Source organism: Haliotis rufescens, unplaced genomic scaffold (assembly GCF_023055435.1).
Source record: "Haliotis rufescens isolate VD_foot unplaced genomic scaffold, xgHalRufe1.0.p SCAF_18, whole genome shotgun sequence".
Taxonomy (NCBI): Eukaryota; Metazoa; Mollusca; class Gastropoda; order Lepetellida; family Haliotidae; genus Haliotis; species Haliotis rufescens.
Genome location: NW_025963868.1, coordinates 14,292,305 through 14,320,045, shown reverse-complemented (window position 1 = coordinate 14,320,045; position 27,741 = coordinate 14,292,305). Strand labels below are relative to the sequence as shown.

The window sequence follows — 27,741 nt, the reverse complement described above, 5'->3', positions numbered from 1 at the left end:
ACTCACTCATTGGACTCACTCAATCATTAGACTCACTCACTCATTGGACTCACTCATTAGACTCACTCATTAGACCATCACTCACTCATTAGACCTTCACTCACTCATTAGACTCATTCATTAGACTCACTCACTCATTAGACAAATTCATTAGACTCACTCATTAGACTCACTCACTCATTAGACCATCACTCATTAGACTCACTCACTCATTAGACTCACTCACTCATTTGACTCACTCACTCATTAGACTCACTCACTCATTAGACTCACTCATTAGACTCACCCATTAGACTCACTCAGTCAGTAGACTCACTCACTCATTAGACTCGCTCACTCATTAGACTCACTTACTCATTGGACTCGCTTTGTCATTAGACTCACTCACTCATTAGACTCACTCACTCATTAGACTCACTCACTTATTAGACTCACTCACTCATTAGACTCACTTACTCACTCATTAGACTTACTCATTAGACTCACTCATTACACTCAATCAATCATCAGACTCAATCACTCACTCACTAGACTCACTTACTAATTAGACTCAATTGACTTACTAGACTCACTCACTCATTACACTCATTAGATTCACTAGACTCATTCATTAGACTCACACACTCATTAGACTCACTTGCTCATTAGACTCGCTCACTTATGATACTCTCACTCATTAGACTCACTCGTTAAGATCATCACTCCCTCATTAGACTCACTCACTCACTAGACTCATTAGACTCACTCATTACACTCACTCATTAGACTCACTCACTCATTAGACCATCACTCACTCATTAGACTCACTCACTCATTAGACTCACTCACTCACTAGACTCACTCATTAGACTCACTCATTAGACTCACTCACTCACTCATTAGACTCAGTTACTAATTAGACTCACTCATTAGACTCGTTCACTCATTAGACTCACTCATTAGACTCACTCATTAGACTCACTCATTAGACTCACTTACTCATTAGACTCACTCACTCATTAGACTGACTCACTCATTAGACCATCACTCACTCATTAGACTCACTCACTCATTAGACTCACTCATTAGACTCACACTCACTCATTAGACTCACTTACTCATTAGACTCACTCATTAGACTCACTCACTCATTAGACTCACTCACTCACTTATTAGACTCACTTACTCATTAGACCATCACTCACTCATTAGACTCACTCACTCATTAGACTCACTTACTCATTAGACTCACTCATTAGACCATCACTCACTCATTAGACTCACTCACTCACTTATTAGACTCACTCACTCATTAGACCATCACTCACTCATTAGACTCACTCACTCACTTATTAGACTCACTTACTCATTAGACCATCACTCACTCATTAGACTCACTCACTCATTAGACTCACTTACTCATTAGACTCACTCATTAGACCATCACTCACTCATTAGACTCACTCACTCACTTATTAGACTCACTCACTCATTAGACCATCACTCACTCATTAGACTCACTCACTCACTTATTAGACTCACTTACTCATTAGACCATCACTCACTCATTAGACTCTCTCACTCATTAGACTCACTCACTCATTAGACTCACTTACTCATTACACCATCACTCACTCATTAGACACATTAAAACCTCACCTGACATAACAGATTGCCCTGATGAAGATTTGGATTTGAATTGGTCTTTCAGCAACCCCTGCTTTTTGTTAGAGTTGACTTCTGGGATTGGGTGGTCAGACCCACTGACATCACATTCATTATGTAGATCAATGTTCATGATGTCAAGGCCGCTGTCATATAGCTGGACTATTGTGGAGTAAGTGTCTGTTGATTGTGTGTTTGTTAACAACGCACTCAGCAATATTCCAGCCATATGGCAGTGGTCTGTACATAACCATGTCTGAAACCAGACAATCCAGTGATTGACCTGACCATTGTTTGTTTGTTATTTAACGCTGCACTCAGCAATATTCCAGCTATATGATGGCAGTAATCGAATGTGGACCAAACAATCCAGTGACTGACATCATGAGATCGATTCCCAGCTGACTTTTCACCCTGTCTGGCACTTGGTATTAAGGGGATAAACCATTTACTGGTCAGCTTGGAGGCAATGTACAGTGTTTGATGGGGTATTCATGTTAAACTGCGGCATGGTATCTCAGTGGGCTAGCACTATGAAACCAGCGTACGTCCGGACAAGTACAAGCAGCCACACACACATGGCCGCACATCTCTGGACAAGTGCAACAATCTTGAACGCTAGGTTAGACCCTATTTCACCTCCCTCAGCTAATTATAGATATAGATAGGTTACAACACACCAGTCTTGCCCAGGCTCCCCTTGACAGGAGTTACCTCTGATTCAACACTAACGAATGAAGGGCGGTGGGGTAGCCCAGTGGTTAAAGTGTTCACCTTTGATGTCACAGGCCCAGGTTTGATTCCACACAAGGGTACAATAAGTGAAGCCTATTTCTGGTGAACCTGCCATGATATTTTAACTACTCACTCACCATATCAGTTGAATGTCACTCACTCACTCACACAATCACTAATAGTTGACCCGTGAAGATCCGGGGTAGAATAGGTCTTCAGCAACCCATGTTTGCCGTAAAAGGCGACTATGCTTGTCGTGAGAAGCGACTCATGGGATCGGGTGGTCAGACTCGCTGACTTGGTTGATGCATGTCTTCATATCCCAATTGTGTGGATAGATGCTCATATTGTCAATCACTGGATTGTCTGGTCCAGACTCGATTATTTACAGACCGCCGTCATATAGCTGGAATATTGCTGAGTGACCATAAACAACAAACAAACAAACCAACACTAATAGTTGATTATGACTCATCCACTCAGTTGATTGTGCCAAAGACATTTGAGTCATCTGTCCCTAACTTGTCTCTTGCCACCACTCCAGTAGTTCATAATGCCAGTGACCGCCTCCGTGGTCTTGTGGTAGAGCGTCCGCCCGGAGAGCGGAAGGTCCAGGGTTCGATCCCGGGCCGCGTGATACAAAAAGACGTTAAAAGATTGTACTTGTTGTTACCCTGTCTGGCGCTCGGCATTAAGGGGCTAAAACAAGGACTGGTCGGCTCGGAGTCAGTATACTGTGTCTGAGTGGGGTATTCATGTTAAACTGCGGCATGGTATCTCAGTGAGCTAGCACTATAAATCGGCATCAGTCCGGACTAGTACAAGCAGCCACACACACACACATACACGTGCATGCACGTCGCTATATAAGTGCAATAATCTTGGACGGGACGTTAAACCCTATTTCACCTCACCTCATAATGCCAGTACGTAGGCCATCACCTGAGGCGACTAGATTGAACATACTTTTACAAGCTTTAGACTAGTGGTTAAAACCACAGAATAGTTTGTATCAGAAAGATTATGTGTTATGTCAACATGCATAAATTCCAAGATGAACGTTCTAGACTTCTCCGCATCTGAAATAGGAGCTTCACAGAAGACCAGGATACAATTTTATCAACTACTTTTATTTGGAAAAATTGTAAATACATCAAGCTTTAGCATACAATGGAATTAAATATGACTATAAGAACACATGCATTTTGTTAAAATGTAACCAAATTAAAACAAATATCTCGACAAACAGAACTGCTACATTCACATGTGTTTTAAAGTTGTTTCAACCCAAGCTATCTCAATTACTTGTTCAGAATATTCTGGGGGCCATTTTTGCAATATTTTTGCCAACTTTTTGTTTGATCAATCGGCTTACAAATCTTGCAAAAGTAAAATGTAACTTGTGGGAATACTGGTCAAAATGAGAATAAAATAAACTTGCAAAAACATTGCAGTTTATCTCTCATAAAATCATCTAAAACAAAAAAGATGCTGCTTGGTTGGTTATTTTGTATGAACAACAGTAAAGTTCTAACCATTTTTATCAAATCTAGAGGGTTTTACATTACTGAAATTCAACAGGAAGAAAACTTACTGTTTTCAATTAATTCAAACCTTTGTGAAAGTAATGTCTCATTTTTGAAAATCATGTTTATGTTCACTTTTTCCTTTAAGAAATCGGCAGAATTGGCAGAAAATAAAACAATTTTTGAAATACTAATTTCCATATTTCTGCAATCCGTGAACCAAGTTAATAAATATGAATAAGATGTGAAATATGAAATATGAATTCATATAATAAGAAGTAGGCCACCTCGAGCCAGCAGAAACACAAACTGCACTCTTACTGCCATTTTGTTTCTGCCCCCGAGTCTTCAGTCCTGACAGTAGTTCTGAGTGAGTGAGTGAGTGAGTGAGTGAGTGAGTGAGCATAGTTTTACGCCGTTTTTAGCAATATTCCAGCAATATTACATCAAGGGACACCAGAATGGGTTTCACACATTGTACCCATGTGGGGCATCGAACCCGGGTTTGCCGCATGACAAGTGAACCCTTTAACAACTAACCTACCCCAGTAATTCTGACAAACAAGTAATCAATGATGTCTGAGCATAGAAAATTCCTATCCCTGAACACATGAACTTGACAACAGAATTAAGCAAAATAGTAAAAACTATTTATTTACAATTTTGTAAGTGTTTGGGTAGTAAATAAAACTACATAGAATCAGATCTGAATAGAATACTTGTAAAATTGAAGAATAAATAAGATGGTACACATATATATGCACCACATGAATATACACATTACACATGCAGGATATAAAACATCTATTGTCATGGGCCAATATATATGATATAGGCACCTGATATTTAGCAGAATAACTACCCTGTGTATTAATTAAGAGGTTGTCATCAAGCACTATACCTAAGGCTTCCAGACCTTAAGTATCACATGACACAAACATGCATTCTGGAATTCCTTTTTTCATATGACAACTTCCTGTAATAACAAATGATTATTTGCAGTTGTGCAGTAATTGTGCACTGACCTACAGTTGAAATTACCTGCCTAACGATCTGTTAACCATGTTAACAGACGAATAAGAATAATAAGCAGTGTCTGTGATCTCTAGAAAGTGAGAAACATTCAGAGATAAACTTAAAACTTTAAATCATTATGTATGCAGCAGGCATGGAGTCATCACACGGATGACATCTTAAAAAATAAAATCCACATGGAGCCCAAACAATCCTTGATTTCTAGACTTGCCAAATCATTCTGGACATGAGTTGGACTTTTTATATTTATTCTCTAGGGTCTGGGAGACAGACTAGCTGATAAGTAAACATCTTTGGTCATGCGCACAAAGCATCCCACCATGGATAAGAAGGTCCATGGTTTGACACCCGTCACGGGACTCAGAAACCTACAGAGATCAATCATGTATGTATTTTATATTTGCAAGATTTAAAGTTTATAATGGAATGCAAAATTCAAATTCAAACTATTCCTTCCCGTTAATATTGTGGGCTTGTCACAAATATGTAACACAGATTTATAGCTTTTGTAACTTTAAACAAGGTCATCATGAAATAAGATGAATAAAGTGTCACATTTCACATACCAAATGGACAGTAAACAACAGTTAACAATGATAATTAAACAACATCGAAGAACAAGTCATCAGCATAAACATCCAAATATACAAACCACTGAAACATGTACATGCTGGAGATGAGTGAAAGTTGACCTAGTACAGAATCGTAATGATTCCGAGGTACATGTTGTTATAACTTATATCAACGAGTAACTGTGATTAACCTGGTAAATATTGGTGGTATGTTCAGCCTCTGGTTTCAGATGGAAATTGCTGATGTCGTAATATCCGGCATCCGGATTGTGGCCAGATTGTCAGCGGTTCATCCAGCCCCTGTAAACAGAGATGGAGATGAGCTTTACTATACGCACATACCGCCTCCCTGGTCTAGTGGATAGAGTGCCTGCCCAGTGAGTGGAACGTTGGCCGTTCAACCCCCACCCATGTCATATCCTAAGACATTAAAAGTACTTGTTGTTACCCTGCCTGGTGTTCAGCATTAAGGATAAGACCAGGACTAGTTGGCTTGGAGTCAGTATACTGTGTCTGAGTGGGGTGTCCATGTTAAACTGGTTGGCTTGGAGTCGGTATACTGTGTCTGAGTGGGGTGTCCATGTTAAACTGGTTGGCTTGGAGTCAGTATACTGTGTCTGAGTGGGGTGTCCATGTTAAACTGGTCAGCTTGGAGTCGGTATACTGTGTCTGAGTGGGGTGTCCATGTTAAACTGGTCGGATTGGAGTCGGTATACTGTGTCTGAGTGGGGTGTCCATGTTAAACTGGTTGGCTTGGAGTCGGTATACTGTGTCTGAGTGGGGTGTCCATGTTAAACTGGTTGGCTTGGAGTCGGTATACTGTGTCTGAGTGGGGTGTCCATGTTAAACTGGTTGACTTGTAGTCGGTATACTGTGTCTGAGTGGGGTGTCCATGTTAAACTGGTCAGCTTGGAGTCGGTATACTGTGTCTGAGTGGGGTGTCCATGTTAAACTGGTTGGCTTGGAGTCGGTATACTGTGTCTGAGTGGGGTGTCCATGTTAAACTGGTTGGCTTGGAGTCGGTATACTGTGTCTGAGTGGGGTGTCCATGTTATACTGGTTGGCTTGGAGTCGGTATACTGTGTCTGAGTGGGGTGTCCATGTTAAACTGGTTGGCTTGGAGTCAGTATACTGTGTCTGAGTGGGGTGTCCATGTTAAACTGGTCGGCTTGGAGTCAGTATACTGTGTCTGAGTGGGGTGTCCATGTTAAACTGGTCGGCTTGGAGTCAGTATACTGTGTCTGAGTGGGGTGTATGAGATATAGTCTGACATACAAGGCTAGCTGAGAACCTCTCTTAGATAAAGGCTGATGAAATTGTACATCTTCATCCCAATTCAAGACATACATACAAAAAGAGCAAGTTATTGCACCTCCATGTTTTTCCTATGGTGTTAGAAAGTTGAATATTTATCATACTTGATTAAGATACATGAAGAGCCAGTTAAATAATGATTTATACAGAATAGAGATAAAATGTGATACAATATGTCAATGTGGTAATCCATGTGAAAACGCACATAATTATTTATTAGAGTGCCGAATGTATGTCCACCAAAGAAAAACTATGTTATTAATAATTCGGGACATTTTACAGAACGCTGTGAACAAAAATGTTAAATTAGATTTAAGTTTGATGTTAAACGGAAATGAATGTTTGTCCATTATCTAAAATCAACACATCTTTAAAGCAGTGCAAATGTTTATAAGTCATACAAAGAGATTTGGGTAACACTTTAATGTACATATACTAGTCTCTCTCTTGTACATTTCTTGTTATCTTTACACTCATATCCTTTTCTGTTTTCCTTGTATATGATTTACTGTACAAGCTTTGTAAATACCATGGAGAGGGAGTCCTAAGTTGGATAACTTGTTCCCAATCCATTTCAATCTGATTAAAATATGTTTCAATCAAATCAAAGGCTGATGTACAAAGCTTGAGGACCTCTATGAGATATAGGCTGATGTACAAGGCTAGCTGAGAACTTCTCTGAGAATAACGCTGACCTACAAGGCTAGCTGTGAGCCTCACTGAGATATAGTCTGACGTACAAGGCTAGCTGTGAGCCTCACTGAGATAAAGGCTGATGTACAAGGCTAGCTGTGAGCCTCACTGAGATATAGTCTGACGTACAAGGCTAGCTGTGAGCCTCACTGAGAATAACGCTGACGTACAAGGCTAGCTGTGAGCCTCACTGAGATATAGGCTGACTTACAAGGCTACCTGAGAACTTCTATGAGATAAAGGCTAACGTACAAAGCTACCTGAGAACCTCTCTGAGATAAACACTGATGTACAAGGTTGTCTGGAGAACCTCTCTGAGAATAACGCTGACGTGCAAGGCTACCTGAGAACCTCTCTGAGATAAAGTCTGATGTACAAGGTTGTTTGGAGAACCTCTCTGAGAATAACGCTGACGTGCAAGGCTACCTGAGAACCTCTCTGAGATAAAGTCTGATGTACAAGGTTGTCTGGAGAACCTCTCTGAGAATAACGCTGACGTGCAAGGCTACCTGAGAACCTCTCTGAGATAAAGTCTGATGTACAAGGTTGTCTGGAGAACCTCTCTGAGAATAACGCTGACGTGCAAGGCTACCTGAGAACCTCTCTGAGATAAAGTCTGATGTACAAGGTTGTCTGGAGAACCTCTCTGAGAATAACGCTGACGTGCAAGGCTACGTGAGAACCTCCCTGAGAAGAAGGCTGACGTCCATGGCTAGACCCGCTCCGAGATAGCACGGCTGACATACCTAGTGTGGAGTGTCCTTCTTGTTCAAGCCGTCCAGCTGCTGGGCGATGTCCCGTGAGTGTTGCTTGTTGGCTACCTGATCCTGCACAGCGCGGACGTACACCTCCTTGGCAGCCTTGAACCCTCGCAGAAATCTCTCCCTCTGCTCCTGTGTGGGCAGACGGCCACTGTGCACTGGCCCTGAACGGACAGTGTTAGTTATACTGTGTCTATTTACTCAACATCTAACATAGAGTCATTTAAATAGTGGAACTCCTTCTATAATGGCCTGGTGGGAGCCATCTCACACAATATCTCCACAATCAACATAATGTGACCATATTTACACTGGAACTTATCTCTGTAGATTGGGATCAAAATATTTTGTTCAATTTGGGAAGTTTGTAGATTCTTGTTTTCGTAATTTTAGAGGTACTTTAACTTTGCATTTTAAAATTGCATGGACCTTTCGGTCAGCTGAGCTAAAACTTCAACGTCGCAATTAACTGAGTATTTTGAACAAAAAAAAGCTTGAGTATTGGTAGTGTTTGTAGTTAATGGTTTGACACTAGATTCAGCATTATCTGTCCAGGATCGTCAACTATAGTGACTATCAAGGAATAGACATCTTCCCAAGGCAAGAGAGTTAACTGACTATAAAAGTCCAGTTTCTATCCTTGCTGAACTAGGCTGGTATTATGGAGTTACATTTTGGCTGGACTTACGAGTCTATGCATAGTCCTATCAAATTCGCGCACCGAAATCGAAATCTGGTTGGTAATCTGTCGTGCAGATTTCGGTCGATTGCAGGATTTGCATAGCATGTGCACTGCCAACTCGTTGTCAGCAGATATTTTCCAAATCTTTTCATGTTTTTAATCAAGGAGCTCACGTGATTTGATGCATTTCGCATGTAAGACCCGTTTTATGACAATATAGATCTTGATTATCGATCAGATCGTTTTGACTGGGAGCCACCATTTTGTGTGAAGCAAACGCAAGTGATACGAAAGGTGGCATCTGATTGGTCCATAGGAGAGGCTTAGAAGGGACATAACTGGTAATAGCCACTGGTGGCGCTACGATCGAGCCCAGTAATTCCAGCCTAGTTCGGTAAGGGTGGTAACTGGACTTTTATAGTCAGTTAACTCTCTTGCCATGGGAAGATGAGGAATAGATCGCTGATTCTATAAATGGTTTCAGTTTGCAAAATGAGTTTCAGACTCAAAACAGCTACACATTTCATTGCAAACTCATTCCTTGGACAACACCTAAGGATAATTTAATGTCAAAAGTTATCTTATTTTATTCATAATTTCAGATTTATTTATATCAGTCAATTCTGTAAGCCAACTTACTAAAATCTTTCAGACATATGATGCATGTGCCACCATTCAGTGAGAGAACCAATCAAAACTGGAGTCCCAAGTCCGCGGCAATATTCAGTAAAAATGTCCAAATTGGAAGAAAAAATGTCACGATTTATCTTAGGTACAGAATATGTTTGTGATCACAGTTTCAAGACATACAATTCTTTTTCTGTGAAAGTAGCAGCCAAACAATAAATTTTTTTAAACACATTTTTTCAGGAGATCCAACATGAACAGCTAACATTGTATTTCGTATTATTACCCACATGGTGAAGATACAGGTGGTGACATATTAAATTTGTTTGTCACACGTGTGTCGTACAACGTTTACCTTGTTTGTTTGTTTGTTTTGATTGGATAACCGTCTCATCTGTCACAAGGGAACATTATTTTTCATTAATAAAAAATCACGAGAAGTCATTCACTTTGATAAATACAAGACAGAACTGAAGGAATGTCATGAAAGCGAGAGACATTTACACACACTATGTTGAACCAAACAAGTTAGTCACATGCATCAAATAGTTCTCCAAGTGTGTGTTTTTTTGTTGTTTAATGGCACAGTCAGCAATATTCCACCTATATAATGGCTGTCTGTAAATAATCGAGTCTTAACCAGACAATCCACTGATTGCCATGATAAGCATCGGTCCATGCAATTCAATACGATGACATGCATCAACCATGTCACTGAGCCTGACCACCTGATCCCATTAGTCGCCTCTTACCACAAGCATAGTCGCCTTTTACAGCAAGCATGGGTTGCTGAAGACCTATTCTAACCCGGGTCTTCACGGGTCTTATTTTTACCTGTCCTTACCTGGAACCCCTTGGTTTCTCTTGTCCTTCCCACACGGCGCCCCTGTACACACCCAGTCTCCGCATGCACACACGCTGGAACACAATAAAACAACATCTTCGGAATCAGTTCAAAAGTTTGATGTTGGATAAAACAAGTTTTGAGGTATACCCTCAACCCACCCAAAACACATACTTCAGAAAATGTTGCAGTCTGGAGTTTTGTGACACCTTTTGTCATTTATTCTTGTGTTTTCCCCTGCTTTTTCAGAAATTTATCGACAGAATTTAATTTACTAGGTCATCATTACTGAAAATCATTTATAGAGATTTCCTAGACACTGCACTAGATGCACTTACCATGCTTACTACTATTGCCGGCGATGATAAAACCCTACCTCCTGGAAAGTCTGGATGTATTAATGCATCTAATAGCATAGGAACAAAAATAGGATTGATTTATTTTAGTGACTGTATAAAACATTGAGAAATCAGGTAAGCTGATTTTGTCGGATGGAAATGTTGAAAAATACCAGTCCTCACAACTTTTCAATAGACTGATTTCAACACTGAATTGAAGAATAAAAAACATTTAACAAACATATATCCTTTGAACCCAGAGCAAACGTTCACCACCCAATCTAAATGAAGGATGCATGGATTATTGAACCAATCACATGGCAGAGATTTAGCTTCACTTTTGTTTCCACCTTAAGTCAGAAATTTCAATTTATAAAAAAAGAACATCCACACAGAAGACGAATATTCCTTTGATGGTAGTCCCTTAAGGGTCAAGATGCCATGGCAATCAGGATGTATGATATATGCACAACCATATAATGGTTGGACTTTATTATTTCGATTCCGAAATGGCTGTTTATGTTCGGTTGTTTTCTAGATACAGATATCAAATATGCTGCTCAGAATACTCGCACTGAGAATTGTTTAGCCTTGATTCTGATGAGAAAGTTCAGAATTTCATACAGAGTAGTCATATATCCAAACAGATAGAGTATCGGAGTAAGAATCTGATTGACAAATTTCTTCCTGAGAAAATATTGTTGCACCTGAGTGTTTGACTAAGAGAAGTAACTAAGGCTGGAAGTAACCCAGATTGATGTGTCATCACAGCCTGCTGTGATAGGACTGACCCCTGATCGTTAATCCACAAATATGATCTGCTCATGCGTACCACACATTACAGTCGACCTGGGTCTCAGCTCCATCCCTGTACTTCTTGTCCTCCAGCTGACATTCTAAAGCAATAAAGAAAATCACTATAGGGTGAGTGAGCTGGGTCTTACAACACTTTGAATAGTATTTCAGCTGTGTAATATACCCCCTTGCACAGACATGATAACCCCCACATTCCCATCACACAGTGTTGTCATGTACAGAGTGACATCACACAGTGTTGTCATATACAGAGTCCCATCACTCAGTGTTGTCATATACAGAGTGACATCACACAGAGTGTTGTCATATACAGAGTGCCATCACACAGAGTTGTTATATACAGAGTGACATCACACATAGTGTTGTCATATACAGAGTGACATCACACAGTGTTGTCATGTACAGAGTGCCATCACACATAGTGTTGTCATATACAGAGTGACATCACACATAGTGTTGTCATATACAGAGTGACATCACACATAGTGTTGTCATATACAGAGTGACATCACACACAGTGTTGTCATATACAGAGTGCCATCACACATAGTGTTGTCATATACAGAGTGCCATCACACAGTGTTGTTATATACAGAGTGCCATCACACAGAGTGTTGTCATATACAGAGTGCCATCACACAGAGTTGTTATATACAGAGTGACATCACACATAGTGTTGTCATATACAGAGTGCCATCACACAGAGTGTTGTCATATACAGAGTGACATCACACACAGTGTTGTCATATACAGAGTGACATCACACACAGTGTTGTCATATACAGAGTGCCATCACACATAGTGTTGTCATATACAGAGTGACATCACACATAGTGTTGTCATATACAGCGTGACATCACACAGAGTGTTGTCATATACAGAGTGACATCACACATAGTGTTGTCATATACAGAGTGCCATCACACATAGTGTTGTCATATACAGAGTGACATCACACATAGTGTTGTCATATACAGCGTGACATCACACATAGTGTTGTCATATACAGAGTGCCATCACACAGAGTGCCATCACACAGAGTGCCATCACACAAGAGTGTTGTCATATACAGAGTGACATCACACATAGTGTTGTCATATACAGAGTGACATCACACATAGTGTTGTCATATACAGAGTGACATCACACAGAGTGTTGTCATATACAGAGTGACATCACACATAGTGTTGTCATATACAGAGTGCCATCACACATAGTGTTGTCATATACAGAGTGACATCACACATAGTGTTGTCATATACAGAGTGACATCACACATAGTGTTGTCATATACAGCGTGACATCACACATAGTGTTGTCATATACAGAGTGCCATCACACAGAGTGCCATCACACAGAGTGCCATCACACAAGAGTGTTGTCATATACAGAGTGACATCACACATAGTGTTGTCATATACAGAGTGCCATCACACAAGAGTGTTGTCATATACAGAGTGACATCACACAGAGTGCCATCACACAGAGTGCCATCACACAGAGAGCCTTCACACAGTGCCATCACACAGAGTGCCATCACACAGAGTGCCATCACACAGAGTGCCTTCACACAGAGTGCCACCACACAGAGTGCCACAACACAGAGAGCCTTCACACAGTGTTGTCATGTACAGAGTGCCATCACACAGTGTTGTCATGTACAGAGTGCCATAACACAGAGTGCCTTAACACAGTGCCATCACACAGAGTGCCATCACACAGAGTGCCATCACACAGAGAGCCTTCACACAGAGTGCCATCACACAGAGTGCCATCACACAGAGTGCCATCACACAGAGAGCCTTCCCACAGAGTGCCATCACACAGAGCGCCATCACACAGAGAGCCTTCACACAGAGTGCCATCACACAGAGTGCCGTCACACAGAGCGCCATCACACAGAGCGCCATCACAGAGAGCCTTCACACAGAGTGCCATCACACAGAGCGCCATCACACAGAGTGCCATCACACAGAGTGCCTTCACAGAGAGTGCCATAACACAGAGTGCCTTCACACAGAGTGCCACCACACAGAGTGCCATCACACAGTGCCATATCACAGAGTACCATAACACAGAGTGCCTTCACACAGAGTGCCACCACACAGAGTACCACCACACAGAGTGCCTTCACACAGAGTGCCATCACACAGAGTGCCACAACACAGAGTGCCATAACCCAGAGTGCAACCACACAGAATGCCATCATAAAGAGTGCCATTTTTATACACAGTGCCATCACACAGAGCGCCTTCACACAGAATGCCATAACACACAGTGCCATATCACAGAGTCCAATAACACAGAGTGCCTTCACACAGAGTGTTGTCATATACAGAGTGACATCACACATAGTGTTGTCATATACAGAGTGCCATCACACAAGAGTGTTGTCATATACAGAGTGCCATCACACAGAGTGCCATCACACAGAGTGCCTTCACACAGTGCCATCACACAGAGTGCCATCACACAGAGTGCCTTCACACAGAGTGCCACCACACAGAGTGCCACAACACAGAGAGCCTTCACACAGTGTTGTCATGTACAGAGTGCCATCACACAGTGTTGTCATGTACAGAGTGCCATAACACAGAGTGCCTTCACAGAGTGCCATCACACAGAGAGCCTTAACACAGTGCCATCACACAGAGTGCCATCACACAGAGTGCCATCACACAGAGAGCCTTCACACAGAGTGCCATCACACAGAGTGCCATCACACAGAGTGCCATCACACAGAGAGCCTTCCCACAGAGTGCCATCACACAGAGCGCCATCACACAGAGAGCCTTCACACAGAGTGCCATCACACAGAGTGCCATCACACAGAGTGCCATCACACAGAGCGCCATCACACAGAGCGCCATCACAGAGAGCCATCACACAGAGTGCCATCACACAGAGTGCCATCACACAGAGTGCCTTCACAGAGAGTGCCATAACACAGAGTGCCTTCACACAGAGTGCCACCACACAGTGCCATATCACAGAGTACCATAACACAGAGTGCCTTCACACAGAGTGCCACCACACAGAGTGCCACCACACAGAGTGCCTTCACACAGAGTGCCATCACACAGAGTGCCACAACACAGAGTGCCATAACCCAGAGTGCAACCACACAGAATGCCATCATAAAGAGTGCCATTATATACACAGTGCCATCACACAGAGTGCCTTCACACAGAATGCCATAACACACAGTGCCATATCACAGAGTGCCATAACACAGAGTGCCTTCACACAGAGTGCCTTCACACAGTGCCATATCACAGAGTGCCATAACACAGAGTGCCATAACCCAGAGTGCAAACCACACAGAGTGCCATCATAAAGAGTGCCATTATATACACAGTGCATCACACAGAGCGCCACCACACAGAGCGCCACCACACAGAGTGCCACCACACAGTGTGCCATCACACAGAGTGCCATCACACAGAGTGCCACCACACAGTGCCATCACACAGAGTGCCATCACACAGAGTGCCACCACACAGAGTGCCATCACACAGAGTGCCATCACACAGAGTGCCATCACACAGAGACCCCTAGTGTTCACCTTTTGAGGGGGCTACAAAGTTTGGCTCTAGCAGGTGCTGCAGCTCTGGTTTAGTCAGGACCCAGTTGTGTTTGACGGATGCAGTGCTGATCAGGGCATCAATACATAGACCTCTGAAAAAAGATTATTTTCACATAAATGTTTTGTTTGTCGCCATTCACACTCACCTATTTCCAGCAATATGACAGTGGCCTGTAAACAATCAAATCTAGACCTGACTATCCAGTGACTGAACAACAATCCAAGCCACTGGGACATGATGACATGCATCGACCAAGTCACTGAGTCTGACCACAAGATCCCATTAGTTGCCTCTTACAATAAGCATGGGTTGCTGAAGACCTGTTCTAAACAGAACTTCGTGGGAAAGGGAGACAATTCTTCACAAAGAAGGATGGAGGGTGGCCCAGTGGTTCAAGTGTTTGCTCATCACACTGACGCCCTGGGTTCTAGTCCTGATATGGGTAAAATGTACAAATATTGCTGGAAAAACGCAACTCACTCATCAAGAAAGTGGGTTCCTCGGGGCAACAGTTGATTAACTAAATGTAGCTGTTATTAAAACTGTGAAAAGAAACAGCAACTATGGAAGAGTTTTAAGACATAAATAACCTCTTAGTAGCGGTGCAGTGGTTAAAGCATTCACTCGTCGGTCTAGTCAAAGGCATGGGTCCAATATATGAAGCCTTTTACAGGTGTCCCCCACTCTGATATTGCAGGAATATTACAAATGGCATATGGACATACTAAGTCTTAGCAGTTTCTTTGTACCTGAGAATGTGTGCGTCAGTGTCCTTGACGTCTGTCCCCTCCTTCTCCATACACTGGAGCATCTCATCAGCATCCAGAACGCTGTTCTTGTCCTGGTCACACTCTAGGAACATCTGGTTCACCGTGGCCTTGTATGTTCTACCTGCAACCATGGACACAACAGCATTGAACAAAAGCATTGTATGTGTGTTTGACCTATAGAAACTCCAGTGTTCCAGACCTTTTCAAAGAAATATTCAACGGTTTAGGAGAGTTCTGTTCCATAAAAGGAAAATTGATGAAGGAAAGATGTTGTTCAAAACAGGTGATAATGAATGCTCAGCTTACATCACACAAACGGAAACGTGTGGTGGGTGCCACTGACTTGTGAGTGTGTGCTCCACACACTGTTTCAAAGTCATGCAACGTTACTTCTGGGAAAGTTCATACAGTGTTGGGATTATTTCACCTTTCTTGAGCTAGGGGCGGAATGTTACTTCTGGCAAAGTTCATACACAGAGTTGGGATTATTTCACCTTCCTTGAACTTGGGGCGGAATGTTACTTCTGGCAAAGTTCATACACAGAGTTGGGAATATTTCACCTTCCTTGGGCTAGGGGCGGAACGTTACTTCTGGCAAAGTTCATACACAGAGTTGGGATTATTTCACCTTCCTTGAACTTGGGGCGGAACGTTACTTCTGGCAAAGTTTATACAGTGTTGGGATTATTTCACCTTCCTTGAACTAGGGGCGGAATGTTACTTCTGGCAAAGTTTATACACAGTGTTGGGATTATTTCACCTTCCTTGAACTAGGGACGGAATGTTACTTCTGGCAAAGTTCATACACTGAGTTGGGATTATTTCACCTTCCTTGAACTTGTGGCGGAACTTTACTTCTGGCAAAGTTTATACAGTGTTGGGATTATTTCACCTTCCTTGAACTTGGGGCGGAACGTTACTTCTGGCAAAGTACATACACAGAGTTGGGATTTTTTCACCTTCCTTGAGCTAGGGGCGGAACGTTACTTCTGGCAAAGTTCATACACAGAGTTGGGAATATTTCACCTTCCTTGAGCTAGGGGCGGAACGTTACTTCTGGCAAAGTTCATACACAGAGTTGGGATTATTTCACCTTCCTTGAGCTAGGGGCGGAATGTTACTTCTGGCAAAGTTCATACACAGAGTTGGGATTATTTCACCTTCCTTGAACTTGGGGCGGAACGTTACTTCTGGCAAAGTTCATACACAGAGTTGGGAATATTTCACCTTCCTTGAGCTAGGGGCGGAATGTTACTTCTGGCAAAATTCATACACAGAGTTGGGATTATTTCACCTTCCTTGAACTTGGGGCGGAATGTTACTTCTGGCAAAGTTCATACACAGAGTTGGGAATATTTCACCTTCCTTGAGCTAGGGGCGGAACGTTACTTCTGGCAAAGTATATACAGTGTTGGGATTATTTCACCTTCCTTGAACTTGGGGCGGAACGTTACTTCTGGCAAAGTTCATACACAGACTTGGGAATATTTCACCTTCCTTGAGCTAGGGGCGGAATGTTACTTCTGGCAAAGTTCATACACAGAGTTGGGATTATTTCACCTTCCTTGAACTTGGGGCGGAACGTTACTTCTGGCAAAGTTCATACACAGACTTGGGAATATTTCACCTTCCTTGAGCTAGGGGCGGAACGTTACTTCTGGCAAAGTTCATACAGTGTTGGGATTATTTCACCTTCCTTGAACTTGGGGCGGAACGTTACTTCTGGCAAAGTTCATACACAGAGTTGGGAATATTTCACCTTCCTTGAGCTAGGGGCGGAACGTTACTTCTGGCAAAGTTCATACAGTGTTGGGATTATTTCACCTTCCTTGAACTTGGGGCGGAACGTTACTTCTGGCAAAGTTCATACACAGAGTTGGGAATATTTCACCTTCCTTGAGCTAGGGGCGGAACGTTACTTCTGGCAAAGTTCATACACAGAGTTGGGATTATTTCACCTTCCTTGAACTAGGGGCGGTCAGGTAGTCTAGTGATTAAAGTATTAGCTCATCATGCTGAAGACCCGGGATTGATTCCCGACATGGGTACAATGCATGAAGCCCATTTCTGGTGTCCCCTGCCGTGATATTGCTGGAATATTGCTAAAAGCGGCGTAAAACCATACTCACTCACTCCTTGAGCTAATGGCCTCATTTCATTTGCTAAAAATAGACATGCATCACCCCAATATGGCCTAGCCCCATGTGTATTCACTGTAATGGACGAATGAAACGTAAACAATCCCGTGAAGCAGTGATAATGGCCAACTTTACTCAAGTCCTGATTTCAAAACACTCGTTGCTGAATAAAATACATTAAACACAAACTGTTGCGCTAAAATGAGTATCATTTACAGGTGTGTGTTTAACTGAAGTAAGAGTGTGCTGTCATTTGAACCCATGTTCAATACTCTATCAAACCATTTTCTACAACAATCCGAGACTATATTTCTTTGAGCCTATCACAAGAAATCTTTGTATTCAGTGCAGGACGTTGATGCTATAAATAGATCCTGGACGCACCACTGACCCTTTTGTCCTTGCTTAAATATTAGATCTAGATCAATTAATATCAAGTGTCACTATTCTATTTTATCTTTACCCAAGGCCAGACATTCCATACAGCACTGCTCGCCTTGTTTAGTTGTTTCTAAAGGAAAATCGGAAATCAGGCACAAAAACTTCATAACTACCTAGTCTAGGGTGATTATTCTATCAGTTCCAATACATGACACGTACCAATTCTATATTGTAATGAAACAGTACCAACCGATAGCTGTCGACTGGCCACTTTGAAATCAACTGGGTACAAATGGCCGACATCAGACCCGTACCGAGGGGGGGGGAAGATGTTGGAAAGCAGCTTTAAGCAACGACACATGGGGCCAGTGGGAAACACCTCACACAGAAAGACTGCACAGATTGTGACTTTGTACTACCGCTGTTATTTCACCACGCATAATGATATGCCAGATCATGTTGTTCTCATAACTATTTCAACTATATTTCTGCCGGTACCAATAGCTTCTGGCATTCTCAGTCAAAGACACACTAAACCCTTTTTCCTGCATGTTTGTTACAGCTACGGTTCCCCCATCTTCCCGAGTCAAGGGAGTTAACTGAGTATCGAAGTCCAGTTTCCACCCTTGCTGCACTTGGCTGGAATTCTGGCAGGACTAACGAGTCATTGCATAGTCCAATCAAAATCACGTAACGAAGTAGACATTTGGTTCGTAAACAACCAGGATTTCAACTTGCAGATATCGATCAAATGCAGGATTTGCAAAGCATGTGTACCATCAACTGGGCGTCAACAGATATTTTGCAAATCTCTTCATGTTTTTAATCAGGGTGCTCAAGTGATTTGATGCACTTTGCGGGGTAAGACCTGTTTTATTACAATACAGATCTTCATTATCGATCAGATAGTCTTGACTTGGCACCACCATCTTGTTTGAAGAAAATGCAAGTGATATGAGAGACGAAATCTGATTGGTCAATAGGAGGAACTTAGGAGGAACACAACTTGTAATAGCAATTGGTGGCGCTACGATCGATACTGAAACTCCACCCTAGTTTGGCAAAGGTGGAAACTGGACTTTATAGTCACTTTATAGTCAGCCCTTGCCTCAGGAAGATGTGCCCTAATAAACTTGAATTGGTAGGTTTTTTAGTTATATTGATTTTACATCCCTCCGAGCCATATTTATTGTGTGAAGTTGATGTGAAGGTGAAGCATTTTTCCTGTATTTCCGACAGTATGACTAGCTTACCTTCGGTCACCACTCTTCGCTTGATCCAGTCCACGAGCAGCTGCCGCAGTTCATCTCTCTCCACCTGGTAGCACACCAGGGGGAGATTCTGTTTCCCGGACTTCTTCTCAACATCGTTCACAGGAACGTCGTTATTACCTGGGAGAGGGGAGATAACTCCAGTCATACAAATGTGAGAAGAGCTGGTGTAAATGTCTCTGGTATCATAGTCTAGACAGACAGAATGCTTTCCCTACACATAGAATGTTTACATTGATCATAATACAAATAATATTCAAATTTACTTTTCAAACGCAGCATACCTTATAAATATTCTGCTAATAGAAGTCAAAGAAGACACAATTTCTTAAAATGACTCCATATGACTAAACATATTCCAACTACACAACGGCAGTCTGTTATTCGGGTCGGGACTAGACAATCCAGTGATTGACATCATGAGCATCGATTGGGATATGATGACATGCATCAACCAAGTCAGCAAGCCTGACTACCCGATTCTGTTTAGTCGCCTCTTACAACAAGCATAGTCGCCTCTTTAAATTTAAATGTTAAATGTTTAAATTCTGTGAGCTATTCTTTATCCTATCAAGTTCCATGTGTTCAATAGGATAAAGAATAACTGTGTTATTTAAATTTGACAGAATTATGGTTTGGCAGATGTCCTACAAGGTATCATAGTGTCTGATGTCATACATGAATGTGTCATGTCATACATGGATTGTCTGATTATAAAACATGAATGTGTGATGTCATACATGGATTGTCTGATTATAAAACATGAATGTGTGATGTCATACATGGATTGTCTGATGATAAAAAATGAATGTGTGATGCCATACATGGTAGTCTGATGTCATACATAGATGGTCTGATTATAAAACATGAATGTGTGATGTCATACATGGATTGTCTGATTATAAAACATGAATGTGTGATGTCATACATGGATTGTCTGATTATAAAACATGAATGTGTGATGTCATACATGGATTGTCTGATGTCATACATGGATGGTCTGATGTCATACATGGAGTGTCTGTAGTCATACATGGATTGTCTGATTATAAAACATGAATGTGTGATGTCATACATGGATTGTCTGATTATAAAACATGAATGTGTGATGTCATACATGGATTGTCTGATGTCATACATGGATTGTCTGAGTATAAAACATGAATGTGTGATGTCATACATGGATTGTCTGATTATAAAACATGAATGTGTGATGTCATACATGGATTGTCTGATGTCATACATGGATTGTCTGATTATAAAACATGAATGTGTGATGTCATACATGGATGGTCTGATGTCATACAAGGATTGTCTGATGTCAAACATGGATTGTCTTATTATAAAAACATGAATGTGTGATGTCATACATGGAGTGTCTGATGTCATACATGGATTGTCTGATGTCATACATGGATTGTCTGATGTCATACATGGATTGTCTGATTATAAAACATGAATGTGTGATGTCATACATGGATGGTCTGATGTCATACATGGATTGTCTGATGTCATACATGGATTGTCTGATGTCATACATGGATTGTCTGATGTCATACATGGATACTCTGATGTCATACATGGATTGTCTGATGTAAAAACATGATTGTGTGATGTCATACTGTGGATTGTCCAGTGTTCGCGTTAACGCAGCAACCTGCATTTTTAACGCATTAAAATCATATAAACAAGCACAAATATGTTGCATGCGTGTTTTGCACGCACAGATTGTGATATACTTAATTTTGTATTAATACCATAAAATCTAAAACTATTCAAAGCTGATAGCCTGCTTACGATGTTCAGACGAAAATAAATCAAAACCTGGAAATTCCCATTGCTAAAAATAGAATGTGGCCAGATGGGGCTTTGAATCGTGTCCTTTATATTTCCATATATGGTCTTAGGGCAACAGAATAACTAATCTCAGCCACAGGACATTATTCGTTACTATCGATGGAATTCCCCGGAAGTCGTTCGTTTCATCCAATCAGAGCCCAGCTTACAAGTACTAGTCGGTAATATGAATGATCATAAACAGAGCGACAGAAGAAAACTTCCACACATGGGCATGTGCTAACAACAGTCATATTTATTTTATCAATGAAAGAATGTTCATCATATCAAAACTGGACCGTAAGTTAAAGCTTGGTCATAATTATTAGCTGTACTAGTACTGATTTTATTGAAATAAAAGCTTCACACGCGAAATATTTGAATTGAAAATTTATTATTTCATTTCTGCACGCACTGTACAAAAACCTACCACGAACACTGATTGTCTGATGTCATACTGTTCATTGTCTGATGTCATACATGGATTGTTTGATGTCAAAACATGATTGTGTGATGTCATACTGTGGATTGTCTGATGTCATACAGTTCATTGTCTGATGTCATACATGGATTGTTTGATGACAAAACATGATTGTGTGACGTCATACTGTGGATTGTAAAATCAAACTTTTAATGTTTCAGTCCATCAATTTTTAACTTTTCCACATGAACAGCAGTGGTTTAAAATATCAGCACTCACTGCCTGCTGCCACAAGGAAAACTCATCAACATTCATTAAGCCATGATCAGATTACACACTCAGCACACAGTGAGATGAATTATGCAACACTAACAAAACTTGCCACCTCAAGAAAATTGTCTGATACTTTGCCAGATAGATGAATGTGTGAAGCAAGTCATCTTTACTTTACTTGTTTTCACATAGAAATTTGACAGAATTAAAACCGTGAAAATGGTTCCTACTTGGACAAGCTCCTTTGTGCTTAATTTTAAGTTTGCGTCCTTCAACACAGGCGATTCTGTGCAGTTCACACTTGTTGTAGTAAGTGCGGCCATCACTTCCGCACATAAGAAATTTTTTCTGACTACAAACTTTGCGGCAAATGCAAGTTTTCTGTCCGTCAGGCTGTGTGGAACACTGCTGTCCTGCTCGACACCGTTTTGTGCCACATTTGCGACCTAAATACACATGTGCAGAAAAACAAACAAAAAATAATCAAATAATAATAATTGATCAAACAAAAATGAACTAAATATCAAACAAAACAAAATTAAACTACAGTGAAACCCTGTTAATCCAGACGATGCTGTTTCCGGGCAAGTCCAACATCCTCCAGATCACCACACTTCCAGAATTATGAACAAATCATGAGAACCTAGGGACCAGTTCTAAAGTTTGATGTCGGATAAAAAACCTACTTCCTTAAGTTTCAAGACATACCCCAGTGGGACAAAACCATGAAATTTTTCAAAAATGAATAATTTCAAAGTACATATTTTCAAATTTTGAGGAATTTGGATTTTTTTATTATCATGTGCTGCAGACTTGGGGCTGAATATCGGCCTCTGAACAGGTCTAGATACAGTAAAGTACGGTTATAACAAACTCAAGGGGACTACTAATTTTAGTTCGTTATAACCGTAGTATGTTATAAGCATATATACAGCTACAGCAAATAGTCGGGACCAAAAAAGTAGGTTCGTTATATCCGTCAGTTCGTTATAAGCGTGTTCGTTACAACCGTAGTTTACTGTACATCCCTGAGTTACTACACAAAACATTGAGAAATCAGGAAAGTTAGATTTTGTTAAATGGAAAATCTGCAAGACCATTAACCACCCACAAATACACTTAAAGAATTAAGATTTTCACCCAACATCAAACTTTTGAGATCCCTTGTGACCAGCCAATTACACATATGTTTCACAAGGTCCTTCCAGAATAACAGTGTCCAGATTAAGGAGGTTTCACTGTACAATACTAAGTAATGTTCCCCTGGGGTGAAGCAGTGTTCAGTGACTCTATTCATTCGTGCCTGAGTCTCACAACAAAACATCGCCATCTTGGCTTTTTGTACTCAATACAGGTTGTACAGGTTCTGATCAAATAGGTCATACTTAATAAGCTAAATGAACATAGATTGCTTCGAAATACACAATATACTGGAGAGAAAAAAGTTCCCTTGCATATATGCTTATTCATCACATTGTGAACTTTTTGAAGTCAGCCATAACACTTATGTATCCAAATATTTTCCCAAAACATTTTAACTGCTTGTTACCTGGTATCTGTACGACAAAATGATCTTAGCACTATAACAGTAATTATAAGGATTATAGGTCTTAGCAGCCTAACGGTCATAGGATTATAGGTCTTAGCAGTCTAACAGTCATAGGATTATAGGTCTTAGCACTCTAACAGTCATAGGATTATAGGTCTTAGCACTATAGTCATAGGATTATAGGTCTTAGCACTATAACAGTCATTATAAGGATTATAGGTCTTAGCAGTCTAACGGTCATAGCATTATAGGTCTTAGCACTATAACAGTCATAGGATTATAGGTCTTAGCACTATAGTCATAGGATTATAGGATTTAACACAATACAGTCATAGGATTATAGGTCCTAGCACTATAGTCATAGGATTATAGGTCTTAGCACTATACAGTCATAGGATTATAGGTCTAAACACTATACATTCACAGGATTATAGGTCTTAGCACTATAGTCATAGGATTATAGGTCTTAGCACTATACAGTCATAGGATTATAGGTCTTAACACTATACATTCACAGGATTATAGGTCTTAGCACTATAGTCATAGGATTATAGGTCTTAGCACTATAACAGTCATAGGATTATAGGTCTTAGCACTATAGTCATAGGATTATAGGTCTTAGCACTATAACAGTCATAGGATTATAGGTCTTAGCACTATAGTCATAGGATTATAGGTCTTAGCACTATAGTCATAGGATTATAGGTCCTAGCACTATAACAGTCTATATAGTTACTGTTATAGTATAACACTGTAACGGTCATAAGTCACTGTTATAGTATAGCATTATAATGGTCATAGGTCACTGTTATAGTATAGCATTATAACGGTCAAAAGTCACTGTTATAGTATTGTATTCTAGGTCATAAGTCACTGTTATAGTATAGCATAATAACGGTCATAAGTCACTGTTATAGTAAAGCATTATAACGGTCATAAGTCACTGTTATAGTATAGCATTATAATGGTCATAAGTCACTGTTATAGTAAAGCATTATAGAGTCATAAGTCACTGCCATAATATTGTATTCAAGGTCATAAGTCACTGCCATAATATTGTATTCAAGGTCATAAGTCACTGCTATAATATTGTATTCTAGGTCATAAGTCACTGCTGTAGTATTGTTCTCTAGGTCATAAGTCACTGCTGTAGTATTGTATTCTAGGTCATAAGTCACTGCTGTAGTATTGTATTCTAGGTCCTAAGTCACTGCTATAATATTGTATTCTAGGTCCTAAGTCACTGCTGTAGTATTGTATTCTAGGTCATAAGTCACTGCTATAGTATTGTATTCTAGGTTATAAGTCACTGCTATAATATTGTATTCTAGGTCATAAGTCACTGCTATAGTATTGTATTCTAGGTCATAAGTCACTGCTATCGTATTGTATTCTAGGTCATAAGTCACTACTATAGTATTGTATTCTAGGTCGTAAGTCACTGCTATCGTATTGTATTCTAGGTCATAAGTCACTGCTGAAGTGTTGTATTCTAGGTCATAAGTCACTGCTTTCATATTGTAGACTATGTCTTAGCACTATAACGGTCTTAAGTCACTGTTAGAGTATAGGATTATAGTTCTTAGCACTATGATTGTTTTGTCAACAGAAAATAGGTGGTAAATAGGTTTTGAGATATATACACACATATTAACTGAATTTATTTTGCATATATATTTCTTTGAATGCAATCATCTAAATCCTAACATAAAATAGTTCACCAACTCATGTAACTGAACACTGCATTCACTGATGTGAGATAGTAACACAAGGGAGACAACTCCAGCAACCAAATATCACACACTGATCAACATTATTACAACCAAGTGGAATAAGGAAGAACTCGGCACAAACTGGAAGCAATAAAGATGCTGAACTTTGTGGGAGACTAAATGATGCATAAAACATCAGATTAACAGGCTATGGATCTCAACAAACAGTAGGAACCTGATGAAGAGCTGTCTTCAACACATCAAATCCACATTTTTTTATAATACAAAAGTTGATAAATTTATGCGTCGTAGAAAATTAACTCAGATCTCTGTGAAGAGTCTATACTAGGTCCCTGTTCCACAAAGTGATCTTAGCACCTAGACAATCGTAACTCTGATACTCCAACATAGACTCACGACAATCCTAAGCGCTGAGGCCACATCATGGAACAAGTCCAGGGCATTAGAGTTCTGTAGTAACTCCTTCCTGATTGCTAAAAATATTGATTGGTAGTGAATGCAGGAAGTTATCAAGGATTCAAACTTAGAATCAAGTGTTCTTGGCAGGCAAATTGGGGAAAAAATATTTAGTTCAAAATTAGGATACTTTTATGAAGTTCGTTTTGTTAGAATTTCAGTGGTATTTGTACCCTGCATGGTAGATATCTTGATGTATCAACACAAAATTATACACATATATTCTGTCATTCTGTTTTTAGAAGAGTAACACACAATCTGAGACAAAAAAACAGTGTTAGTTTTGTCATCCTGTAGAGAATAAATTGTTTGATAGGCATTACTTAGAAGTTGACGGATGACAAGGTAGACACAATTTTATGGATAACAACTTCTTTAATACTGTAAAAAGCAACTTTGTACGTTGTCAAGCAAGACTGAATGAGGCACATTGTACAGAATATATATTGTAGGTGGAAGATTAAGTGGAGTATTAATGATCTATACCGCAACGTCGCTTTTTACAGCATTAAAGTTGTTATCCATAAAATTGTGTCTACCCTGTAGAGAATAATGCTGGGAAATCTGTGTTAGGAGTGAGTGAGTATGGTTTTATGCAGCTTTTAGCAATATTCCAGCAATATCGTGGCGGTGGACACCAGAAATGGGCTTCACACATTGTGTCCATGAGGGGAATCTACAACGCTTTCTCTACTAGGCTACCCTGGCCCACCAACCCCCCATGTGAGAGGATGGTTTAGATACTTATGAAACTATTCCAATACCATGGCAACACTGTAAGGCTGAGACTAGTCCAAATGTACTACCCGGTTACCCACTGCAGGTCTCAAGAATTGGGAACAAAATGTCTGATTGGGAATTGTTTTACTGCATCCCTGGCAAAAACTATTTCGATACATGTATAAAATGATCAGATCATGCGTACAAAGAAGTTGACTGAAGCTTTATCTTTATCTATGGAATGTGTGCATGGTCAGGAAAAAATGCGAAATTGTGAGCTATAGTCAGTTTTTATCATTAAACAATATATCACATAACTAACCGAGGGTCCGGGTAGTACTGTGGGTACCCGGGTCATACTCAGGTACCACCCCGACCCATCCCATCCCAGCCCTACAATACTGTATTTACTTTCCAGCACAACACTATTGCAAGAGTAACTTGCCACTGCTAAGTCTCTGTGCCCATCCCTCTCCCAATGTGGGGTTCTGGGATAGAATATGGTTCCCTAGCAACCTATTCTTGTCAGTCAAGGCAATTAAGTGGCTCAGGTGGTCAGGTTGAGTGAATTGGTTAATTGCATGTCATATCTCAACATCATGGATTGATGCTCATGATGTTAATCACTGGATTGTCTGGTTCAGATTAGGCTGCTATATTGTAGCTGGAATATTGCTGAGGGTGGCGTCAAACAACAAACACACAAACTTTATAGTCTCCTCTAGTGTCACGTCATGCAGAATGACCCTGATATTATCATGACTCCTTTACTTAAATTCCCACAATACCTTTTATTAAGTCTTTTGTATAAAATACACTTTTTGTACCGATATCAAAAAGAAAATCCAGTCACTGAAGAAACCATGTCAGAACCACACATACAGCGTTTACGTGAACAGCTCAACATAAGAGATGAACTACTCTACTACAAAGGCGTCAGTTCTACCACAATCACTTCCACTAGGAAATATGGGTCACACTCCAGTGACTCCGTATTCACAGTTCCTGAGAATGCTGGC

General features: G+C 40.5%; 1 protein-coding gene across 2 annotated transcripts in view; it reads right to left on the bottom strand.

Moving 5' to 3' along the window:
- Positions 1-3,493: 3,493 nt before the first annotated feature.
- Positions 3,494-27,741, bottom strand: part of LOC124112974 (follistatin-related protein 1-like) — a 45,360-nt gene continuing 21,112 nt past the window's right edge. Inside the window, exons 4-11 of one of the 2 annotated variants that reach the window (XM_048398269.1) lie at positions 22,495-22,710; positions 19,717-19,854; positions 15,924-16,065; positions 15,153-15,265; positions 11,604-11,667; positions 10,434-10,507; positions 8,266-8,444; positions 3,494-5,812 (exon numbers count right to left, since the gene is read on the bottom strand). In XM_048398269.1, coding sequence (XP_048254226.1) covers positions 8,266-8,444; positions 10,434-10,507; positions 11,604-11,667; positions 15,153-15,265; positions 15,924-16,065; positions 19,717-19,854; positions 22,495-22,710 — 926 coding nt within the window. In that variant the 3' untranslated portion in view covers positions 3,494-5,812. The remainder of the gene's footprint in view (positions 5,813-8,265; positions 8,445-10,433; positions 10,508-11,603; positions 11,668-15,152; positions 15,266-15,923; positions 16,066-19,716; positions 19,855-22,494; positions 22,711-27,741) is intronic. The other variant, XM_048398270.1, reaches the window with a different exon arrangement.